Genomic DNA, 11,536 nt, shown 5'->3' with positions numbered 1-11,536 from the left:
TCTGTCTCCTGAGACATTACTCATTCCAAGCCTTTGGATGTCGATACTGGGGACGAAAAATTCAGAAAGTTGATGAGCAGGGTTTTTACTTTCCGCGGGCTGGTTACGATAACCCTATTTTACTGAAGATACCTATGCTCACTGATATAATTGACAAAAATTGAAGGAGGGGAATTGGACTTCAATCTATTTAGGTAGATGTTTCTTCTACTTCTCCACGCTACCCTCGTTAGTTGTAGATCAACTGAAGGCGCTTTTCCTTTAGTTTCTATGTTTGATTTTCTGTAAAACCCTCATTATGACATTATCCTCATTATTACAACCTAATTTCCACATACTGACATACAAGACACTTTTGTCACTTCCTAGCTATCTCTTTTCTAGGTTAAAAGGACACTTACCTAAATAGGGATTGGGAGAAATAATCATTCATCACCTTTGATATCCTAGGTTAAGGTTTAAGAATATTTCTCAGTTGTTTTAGATGATTTCTCAAGTGTGATCAACAGGGCCACCTATATAAGAATAACCTGCGATGCTTGTTATAATGCAGATTACCAGTTCTCAGTCCAGGCCTATTCAAATATTGAGGAGAGATGGAGCTCAACAAGTGTCCCAGACTATTCTGATATGCCCTAAATTTGGGGAAATATGATGCTCTGCATTACTTCCCCCATCTACCAATGGTGAGGATCACATCCAGGACCTTAGGCATGCTAGACAAGCATTCTACCACTGAGCTACACTCTCAACTCCTACATTACTTCTTGAACTTGATAGAAATGCAGATTCAGTAGGTATGGAGTAGGCCCTAAGACTACATTTCTAACAAGCTCCCAGCTGTTGCCAGTGCTGCACATAAACGTTTATAGCAGCTTTATTCATAATTGTCAAAACTTGGAAGTAAGCAAGATAAACTTCAGTAGGAGAATGGGTAAATAAATTGTGATATATCTAGATAGAAAACTATTAGGGCTATTAAGCAAATTTAGCAAGATTTCTGGATTCAAGATACACATACAAAAACATCTATATTTCTAGTTACTAAAAACAATTGGACATTGAAATGAAAAATTAACATCACTTGCAAAAACATCAAAACTGTAACTTAATAATAAGTCTAATAAAAACAGATCTATATACAAAGAAACAAAACATTTCTGAGAGAAATAAAAAAACCTAAATACATTATATTAAAGATTCAATATTGTTGAGATGTCAATTTTAACCAAATTGATGTGTAGATTCGGTGCAATCCTAACCAAAATCCCAGCAATTTTTTTTTAGCAATTTTTAATTTAGTAGAAATTGACAAAATGATAATAAATTTCATATATAGATGCTAAGGACCTAGAACATCCAAAACAATAAAAAAGTAATTGAAGGGCTTATACTACCTCATTTCAAGACTTATTACTCAGCTACAGAAATCAAGACAATGCCGTACCGATAGAAAGATAATAATACAGTCATGCACCACTAATGATGTTTTGGTCTACAACAGGTCACATATTACAACAGTGTTCTCATAAGATTATATCATCTAGTGACAGCATAGTCATCTTAGTTTGTGTAAATACACCCTATGATGGTCACATAATATCCAATAATGCATTTCTCAGGACATATCCTCATCATTAAGTGATGCATGATTGAATATCAATGGAACAGAATACAGAAATAGACCCATGCATATATGGTCATAATATTTGACAAAGTGCAAAGAATAAGAGGATAAAAGAAAGGTTTTTTTTTTTTTTTAAATACTGGTAGAAAGACTCGGGGTATATCTCAGTGGTAGAGCACATGCTTAGCATTTAAGTGGTCTGGATTCCATTCCCAGCACCGAAACAAAATAAAAATATTGCTAGAACAATAGGATAGCTGTATAAGAAAATTCAAGTTTTTATCTGTACCTCACACCATGTGCAAAAATTAACTCAAAATGAACATTAGACCTAAATGTAAATTTTAAAATTATAAAACTTTTTAAAGAAGACATGGGAGAACATTTGTGTGACTTTGGGTTAGGGAAGGACTTTTTAGGGGGCTGGGGATGTAGTTTAGTTGGTAGAGCACTTGCCTCATATGCTCAAAGCCCTGAATTTAGTTCCCAGCAATACACACACACACACACACACACACACACACACATTTCTTAGATAACACCCAAAGCACAATTCATAAAAAGAAAAAAATCGATAAATTGTACTTCATCAAAATTAAGAACTTCTGATCTTTGCAAGAACTGTTCAGAGAATGGAGAGACAAGGTACAGATAAGGTGCAGACTTGGAAAATATATTTATAAATAACATATCTGATTAATGACATATCCAGAATATATAAAGATCCTTTAAATTTTAATAAGAAAACAAACAATCCAATTTTTAAAATGGGAAAAAGATTTCAAGAGATACTTCACAAAATAAGATATATAGGGGGCAAATAAGCTCATGAAAAAATGTTTAACATCACTAGTCACTAGGAAAATGAAAAAAATATATATATATACACATACACTTTGCATTGGAAGAAAATGGTACAACAGTTTGGCAGTTTCTTCAAAAGTTAGACATACACACCACTTTACTCAGCAGGGCAGAGTAGAGGGGAGGATTTCAAAGGGCATGAGAAAGTTTTTCTGGTAAAGATTTTATTCATTACCTTGACTACGGTGATGGTTTCACAGTTGTATGCCTATGTCAGAATTTACCGGATTATGTACTTTAGATGCATGCAGTTGATTGTAGGTCAATTAGAACTTTATTAGTTGTTAAAAATGCTTCTAATTTTTGACTTGGAATTTTATCTTGAAGAAATTTATCTTGAGGAAATAAGAAATGTAAAGCTTTATCCAAGAGGCTGTTTATCAGTATATCATTTATAATAATGAAAAACTGTAACTAGTTGTCTTCTAGGGAGGATTAATTAAGTAAATAAAGAAATTCTATTCTGTCATTGAAAATTGTGTCATATGAGAATATTAATAATCTGCAAAAATGTTCAGAGTATATTTTTAAGTAGAAAAAGGCTAAGTTACAAAAGTGAATGTATATGCAAATGCAGTGGAAAACAGTATGGTGGTGCCTCAAAAAATTCTAAATGAAATTATCATATGACCGAGCAACTCCACTTCTAGGTGTATATTCCAAAGAGTGGGAAGCAGGGTCTCAAGGAGGTGTCTGTGCACTCATGTTTACAGCAGCATTATTCACAATAGCCAAAAGGTGGAAACAACCCAAATGTCCATCAAAGGATGAATGGAAAAACGAATGTTACATATGTATGTTACATTTATAGAAAATGGAGATATTTATCAGCTAAAGTTATGTCTATATCTCTATATAACTGATATATGTATTTTATCACATATCATATGTATGCATATATAATATGTATATAAGCTTTGAAAAGGGAGGAATTTCTTACACATGCTACAACACGAGTGAAACTTTAGGACCTTATGTTAAGTGAAATGAACTAGTTTTTAAAAGACAAATACTGAGTTGAGAGTGTAGCTCAGTGACTAGCATGTATTTAGTGTGTTTGAAGACCTGGGTCAATCCCCATCATCAAAAGGAAAAGAAATATGAAAGACGAGTACTGCATGATTTCATTCACATGAGATTTCTAAAGCAGTCAAATTCATAGAAACAGCAGAATAACGGCTATCAAGGGTTGGAAGGAGGAGGAATGGGGAAGTTATTTAATGGGTATAGAGTTTCAGTTTTGCAAAATGAAAAAAGTTATGAGGTCTATTACATTACTGAACTGTGCACACAAATGTAGTTGCAGTGGTAAATTCTGTGAGTTTTTTAAAAAAGTAAATCTAATGAGATTTATGGCTTTTTAAAATTTTATTTTACTTTTTAAATTTAAGGTATCCAAGAAGAAAATAGGAAGGATAAATCCCCAAGTAGTAGTGATCTCTGAGTTTCAGAAAGATAAATGAGTTTACTTTCCTCTTTATGTGTTTTAGCATTTTTCAAAATTTACAGAATAATCATGTTCTTGTTTTATAAGCAGAAAACCATTGTAAGGAAGAAAAAATTTATTGCCTTTAACCCTTTAAAGAACAAAAAAGAGAGAAAGAAGAAAAAGAAAAAGAGAAGAGAAGCCAGGTATAGGGACACATATCCTGTAATCCCAGCTACTTGGGAGGCTGAGGCAGGAGGATCAAAAGTTGGATGCCAAAGTGGGCAACTTGGGGGAGACCCTGTCTCAAACTTTAAAAAGAGGGCTGGGGATGTATCTCAGTGGTAGAGCATCTGCCTAGCATGTGAAAGGCAAAAAGACAAAAGGAAAGAAAGAAAGAAAAGTCCTGAGGAGACGCCCATTGATCTGACTTTTCTTCCTTCTGTTTCATGAAGCTGCCCAGCAGCTTTCTTGTCTTGCTCTGTTCTCAGTGGAGACTGAGAGGGATCCATCCTCCTCAATGGTCATCTTACATCCACTTACAATTTGATACTCTTGTTTACCTTCTTTACACTAAATAAACCCAATTCCCATCACCTTTTCATCTGAATCCAGTTACTTTTGCAGGTCAAATCTTATTACAGGGAGGTCATTAGTTACCTGTAAATATATTGTATTAAATAATTCTGGAAATAAGTATCCTACTAATAATACTCATGACTCTCAGTGATGCACGCCTATAATCCCAGCAGCTCAGGAGGCTGAGGCAGGAGGATTGCAAGTTCAAAGCCAGCCTTAGCAATTTAGTGAGGTCCTAAGCAACTTAATGAGATCCTGTCTCTTAATAAAATACAAAAAGGGCTGGCAATGTGCCTCAGTGGTTAAGTGCCCTTGGGTTCAATCCCCTGTTCCAAAATAAAAATAAAAAAATTTTATAAAACAACTCATAACTCTCTTTAGTATATAGAAGTTTTATTATAATTCTTGTGGCAGGATTCTCCCCTTCTTTGGTAATTTGAGGGTCATAAGGTTTATGTTCAGTGGTTGGCCCTAGATGCTGACCAATTTCAGCATTTACTCTGAAAATGAAATTGCAGAGTGGTTAAAGATCTGGGTAGAGGGGATACTTTGTTCTGAGAGGGAGCACCCAGGTAAAAAGCAAAATTCCCCAGCCTTCCCGTAGGTAAGTCAGATCATGATATCAAGTTCTGACTGGTGGTATATTAGATGAAATATGTGTGGGAATTCTAGGAAATTTCCTTAACAGGAAGGGAGTTCAATCTTTTTTCTTTTTCTTCCTTTTCGTGGCCTGAAATATGGATATGATAGCTGGAGCTTCAGGGCTCATTCTGAATCATGAGGCCAAGGATCATATAAGGGATAGCAAAGTAAAGAACTGGAAGGAGCTAGGTGTGGTGGTGCATGTCTGTAATCCCAACTGGGAATGCTGAGGCAGGAGGATAAGTTGGAGACCCACCTGGGAACCTTAGTGAGAATCTGTCCCGAATTTTTTTAAAAAATTAAAATTAAAATAAATAGTGGGCAGAGGACAGCTCAGTGGTAAAGCACTTCTGAGTTCAATCCCCAGTATCAAAAAGCAAGTCTGAAGGAGCAGTCTTTAAGATATTGTGGAAGTAACTTGGCCTGCCTCCCTGTGGCCACCTTTTACATGAGCGTATTTAAGCTACCATTTGTCAGAGATGAAAAAGCAATTCCTAACCAACAATTAATTTGTTGCTAGAAATGGAGTCTGCTGTAACAGAACCTAAAATGTTAATGTGTGCTTAATGGACGGGGGACTGATGACTATTAAGGATTCAAGTGTTGCAGGCTGGGATTTAAAGCATCACTACCCATTTTTTGACATGCCTGTCACCTGGAGGTGAGTTCTTTCAAGTTCTCCTTGAATCCGGGCTGCCTTGACTGCTCCCACCAATAGATGACTGTGTAAGCGTGGACCATGCTGCTATCACTGTGTAGCAACTCACCCTGGGAATCCCAAGTGCCATTTAAGAAGACTGACCATACTGGGGATGCCACATGGAGATGCTCCGATTGACAGTCCTAGCTGAACCCTCATCCATCCTGGATTTCCCAACCCAAGCCCCAGCATATGAGCAAAGGAGTCATCCTGGAAGTGGATCCATTGGACCAGTTACTCCACACCCAGCCACTGGAAGCCACCTAGCCTCCTAGACTGCAGGTCTAGAAGCCCAGTTTATCAGTGACTCAAGAGAGTCAATGAATTCATGCTTTCCAAGCTTATGGGAGAGAGTGGCATAAATTCACACTCCAATCCACTCCAGCAGTGGGAGTCCTTCAAAAAGAGTCCCCAATCGGAGCAGAGATGGGTCCTTGCTCTGACTTTTCCAGATTCCCAAACCACAGAAATCTGGGAGCATAATAAAAAAAAAAAAAGCAATTATTTTATGCTCTTATGATTTAAGGGGGTTTGTTGCTTAGGAATAAATAAGTGGAACAGCTGGTAATTCTTATTATCTTCAGATAAAAGTTTAGTTCCCTTTCACAAGAAGTCCAGAAATAGGCAGTCCATGTCTGATTTGATGACATTACAGTTTTCCTTTCTGCTGCCTGGAATGCAAACATGATGGGTGGAGCTCCAGCACTGATATTGGACCAGAAGGCAATCTTGAGGATGGCAAAAGAAAATTGAAAGGAGCTTGGTTCTCTGATGTGAAATAGAGAAATAAATGTTTATCTTGCTTAAGCCACTGGAATTTTAGATCTTTAGGTTGTATAGTGAAACTAAGGTGAATGGGTATAGAATTTGAATACATATATTTAGAATAACAGATAAACTTGGCTAGAGCTAGAAGAGTGAAAGATTTTGAAATAGTAGTTGAAGTCTTGGGTATAAATGAGACTGCTAAGGAGAATACAGAGTTAGAAGTGGGGAGAGCTAAGAACCTGAGGAATACCAGCAGTTAAAGGAAAGTAGGGGAGGAGGAGCAGGATGAGGGACTCCCACCTTGCAGTGGGCAGAAGTCCAGGACGGAAGCTGGCAGGTGTCCAGTTAACCTGGCCCCTTTCCTGCTGTGGTTGGGGTGGGAGCCCCTGCTGTGTGTCCTTTTGTACGCAACTCATCGAGTTTCCTATTTGCATTGAGGAGTTAAGTTTCCATTTAGGCCTCCCACATGGGGCCAGAAGGATGCTCCTTGAAGTCTCAAGTCACTTTTGACTCCTTTTTATTGTCCCGGTACCTGCAAGAGTAACTGGCAGGCAATAATTATTTGCAAACTGGAATGGAACCACAGTTGGCAAGGAAGTGATGGGAAGGGAGGGTTTCAGGGAGGAGGGAGTGGTCTGCAGTGCCAAATACTGAGAACAATCGAGTAAGATAAGGCCTGTGAAGGGTTGGTGGCATTTGGCTCCGTGGAGGACATTGGTGACCTTGGGGAGAAGTGTTTTCTTAGGGATGTAGGGGCAGAAAACATGTACTAAATGTGTGGGCCACTGCCGGGAAAGAGATGGGGAGACAGGAGCAAGGGATGCTGGGGTTGGAGGGATTGTTTATCTTTTCTAGTTAATCGTGCTTCTAGGCAGAGACCTGGGGACCTGAGAGAAAGTCTTCCAGACCTTTGCAGGACATTGTGCTTGCTCCTGTCAGAGTTGATGACACTTTCATCATTTCAGTATCTAAGTCACTGTTTAATTTCTCATATATTAAAATCTCTCCATGTTCCCTCCACGCAACTAAAACCCAAGTAAGTTCTGGGAACAGAGAGACTATTTATAGGCTGCTGGCACAAAGTAGGTGCTCTGTGATGCCAGCTGCCTTTTCTTCCTCTCAGTTTCCCGAAAAACACCTGGGCTTGAAGCAGCCAGGGTCAGTGTGAGACAGTACTCCATTAGTGGATAACATGGCTTCATGCAAATAGAGGAGACCTCACCACAAGTGGGGGGACCCAGGAGTAGGGAACAAAACCATCTGAGGTGGCATGTTGTGGAGACAGCCTGCTCCACCCCCAGCAGTGGTGAGGAGGGGTCCTGGAGGGAGAAAAAATTATGGGAGCCAGGCCCAGGATGAGGGCAGGATGCCAGTTTTGCATCCGTAGAGAACAAATGCAGATGAATTGACAACCTTTACTGACATGACCATTTTATTCTGTGTTCAAATAATACAATGATTTTATTAACTTCATTTCACATGTTATGATGTATCCAAGGCATGGCTGACTTCACCTTACGACAGTGTGCTTGGCGCTTGGTGTGTTCTGATCGCTGGGGAGCCTGTTCCCTATAACTATAAGGGAAGAGTCAGGGCAGCCACCAGCTCTGGTGGAGGGAAGGGTGACATTTCAGGTTAGCTCACCTGGGTGGGGACCAGTTTTGCAGGTCTAGAAGCCCAGTTTATCAGTGACTCAAGAGAGTCAATGAATTCATGCTTTCCAAGCTTATGGGAGAGAGTGGCATAAATCCACACTCCAAACTTTAACACACATAGGAGTCATCTAGGCGGGTGGGGGTGGGGCTGAGTCTCCTTGCAATGCAGGTTCCATTCCGGTTTTGTGGGTCGGGCCCATGAGTCTGCATTTCTACACCCCTCCACACTGAGTAACAAGGATGTAAATGGGACCCCAATTTTTTCTAAACTTCAGGTACCTGTTACTGCTTATTTCCCAACAACCAAAGGACTGTTTAGCATGGATGCCCAGAAAAAGGGCTGTGCCTTTCAGGCTGGCTGGGCTTCACTTGGACCACAGGCCTCTCTGTCCTTCCCGCTTCACCTTCTGTCAGCCTGGGCATCTCAGGGGCTCAGCTTGTACTTTCTTCAGCAAAGTCCGCAGCCTGCAGGGGTTCTGTTGGTTCCATTGATAGAGCTGCTCTGTGTCCCAGGAACTTGGTGGGAAGCCATCTCTCAGAATGAGTTCTCTCTCCTCACCTTTCTGAGCTCATCCTTGCCAGTTTTGTTCTGAGTCAGTCTCTAAGAACTAGGATGTCCTGGTTGGGGTGTTTACATGATAAATAAGAGGAATCACTTAGAAATAAATAATCCCATCTGGAAACCAGGGTGATACTGTGGTAAGAGCTGAGAGGCACTACTGGGGCAGGTTCGTCAGTGAGCATCCGCCACACTGGCCAGCATGGCCCATCTGAAGCAACTTACCTGTGGCCTGTCCAGACCTCTCCAAACTGCATCCCAGATCCTTGTCTGTGAGTCTGAGCTGCAGACTCGTCTTTGCCTGGCATTTCATTGGAACTGGATGCTTTGCCTGGTGTGGATCATGTGTATACTACTAGCTCAGGGCTCTGGGTGGCTGGACAGGTGCCACTGACATGGGTCACCTCCTTGGCTTTGTCACAGTAGAGACCAGGATGTCTCTAGCACTTCACCTAGATACACCTGGCCAAGCTTCTAGCTTCAGGTTTCCTATTAATACCCTGATTCATAAATGTAAAAAAATCACAAAATATTGTTGATGATAAAAATAATAAGAATGCAATTATTACCTTAAATTTTTAAAAAGGGTTTTCCTAGAGAAACCCAGAGTACTTCTTAGTCTTCCTATGCATTCCCCTAGGCCTGCCATGGGAGGAGGAAGAGGAGTTAGAGAGGGGAGGGCTGCCAGACCTTCACCTCCAGCTGAGTCTGAAATTTCTTGGGAACCAGCCAGTTCCTGCTCTCTACACTCGAGGTGTGTGTGGGAGCCTGTGGCCACCAGATCCCCTTTCCTGCAGGAAAGTGGTAAAAGAAATTCCCAGGAGCTTAAGACCCCAATATGGCTCCTGGTTATTTTCCTTTGTTTCTCTCTCCTTTTTAAGGTGTTAATTTTTTGACAGAAAGCCCAGGCCAGAAAGCCCTGCCTGCACCCCTGGCCAGAGAGCCCAGCTACCTGCATAGGCCGCACAGCCCCTGCCTCTGATAGTAGAAGCAGACATGGGATGGATGGGCTGCCTGGGGCTTAGGAAGGACACTGGTTCTTCAGGCGTTTCTTCCTTTCCAAGGCCAGCCTCAGAGCCTGAAGGAGCTTGTCTTTGTTATTCAGGATGTTGTACTCAGAGAGCTTCACCAGTTTGTCAAAGGCAGCCTCCGTATAGGTCAGTTCCTTGGTGGCATAGGGGGAGTGTGGGCCATAAATGTCCACCTGGCCCTGCTCCAGCTCCTCGGGGCTCCTCTCCACACCTGGTGCAGCAGAAGGACTCACTGTAGACTCTTACTACGTTAGGTTGTAAGGACTTGTTTCCATTTCCTCCCCTCTGGCCCACCCTATACATGCTGACAGACACACCTGCATGAAAACATGCACGTGCACACACATTCACATGCACAGCTGCACCCTCTAAGCTTTTTGGGGCATAGGGTGCAGATTACCCATTTTAGGACTCTCCTAGCACCAAACAGTGCCAGGCACATAGTTGGATGTCAATAAATGTTGAATGACTGAAAGAGTGGGAGATGACATTGGCAGCCCTCCCAGTCAGGGGTGGGATGGGAGGGGCTCTTTTCTTCCTTGCCAAAGTCAAGGTTGGCTCAGACTGGAGCTGAGCCAGCCTTCTTGGTTAGTGCTTCCACCAGTCTAAAGACAAGAGCCAGCAGGGGCTGGGGACAGAGTGCAGACAAAGGCTGCTTACCTGGAGCCTTGTACTTCTGGAAGGTGTCATTGATGAGTGGGAAGAAAGCCACGATGGGGGCACTGAGCTCCTGGGGATGCTCCATCAGGTAGCACTCCTTGAGACTGCTGTCATCATCCTGGAGTTCGTAACCAGGGAAGGGGATGTTCTGCGTGGTACAGTACTCACAGGTTTGTTTCAGGGGCTGGAATATCACCAAAGGACATGTTTGAGATTGGAGGGCTGGGGATGGATAAGACATACAGAGTCTGTGGATTCAGCTTCCCAACTTCTCCAGCTAACAATTCCAGTCCCCAACTGATTGCCCAGTTCGTGGTATTTTTAGAAAAAAATCAGGTCAGAACAAAAAGCCCGAGGTAGTAGGTTGGTGCACATGCAGCTATGAGCTCCTTCCCCAGTTGAAATGAACAGAAGCCCTCTTGATGATGTTTTACCCGAACACAGACCTGGGTAGACATGGATGGCAGACAGGAGCTGGCCATGTACAGCTATGGCTGGCCAGGCTCCTGTGGACATACATGGATTTTGGAACTGACAAGTGTCACAGGGCTGGACTCTGAAAAAGTGAGGCAGCAGAAAGAGCATAGGACTTAGTTCTGCATCTGTTAAATGGTTCTCTTTCTGTGTGACCTTGAGCAAGCTGCTTGCCCTCCCTATTACTCAGTTTCCTCATCTGTAACATTGGGATAAAAGCAGCTGTGACATCTACCTTAAAGAGCTATGTAAGGACCTGATGAGATCATGTGTAGGGAAGTGCACTGTCACTTATTTACAAACAATTGAGGCCTCCGAGGTGTGGCACTGCTTCCTGGACCCCAGGGCTTAGGGGAAGCCTTGCTGGTCACACTTGCCTTTGTCTGGGACCCTGCACAGTAGTTGAGGTGGATGATGAGGTCGGCTTTCCTCTCTGGCCTGAGGAGGGGTGGGTAGCTGGAGTTGACAAAGAAAGCAGTATCCAGCAGGCACAGGTGTTTTGCAAACTCTGTCAGCTGGTTTGGGAAGTGGTCCAGCACCGTGTCTGAAAG

General features: G+C 41.8%; 1 protein-coding gene across 1 annotated transcript in view; it reads right to left on the bottom strand.

The window, feature by feature from the left end:
- Positions 1–8,032: 8,032 nt before the first annotated feature.
- The window catches only part of Pla2g4e (phospholipase A2 group IVE), a 66,596-nt gene continuing 63,092 nt past the window's right edge, over positions 8,033–11,536 (bottom strand). Inside the window, exons 18-20 of the mRNA XM_047542389.1 lie at positions 11,363–11,529; positions 10,512–10,695; positions 8,033–10,062 (exon numbers count right to left, since the gene is read on the bottom strand). Coding sequence (XP_047398345.1) covers positions 9,842–10,062; positions 10,512–10,695; positions 11,363–11,529 — 572 coding nt within the window. The 3' untranslated portion in view covers positions 8,033–9,841. The remainder of the gene's footprint in view (positions 10,063–10,511; positions 10,696–11,362; positions 11,530–11,536) is intronic.

Source organism: Sciurus carolinensis, chromosome 2 (genome assembly GCF_902686445.1).
Source record: "Sciurus carolinensis chromosome 2, mSciCar1.2, whole genome shotgun sequence".
Classification (NCBI taxonomy): Eukaryota; Metazoa; Chordata; class Mammalia; order Rodentia; family Sciuridae; genus Sciurus; species Sciurus carolinensis.
Note: the sequence above shows the minus strand (reverse complement) of the source record. Positions and strands in the feature narration are given on the sequence as shown.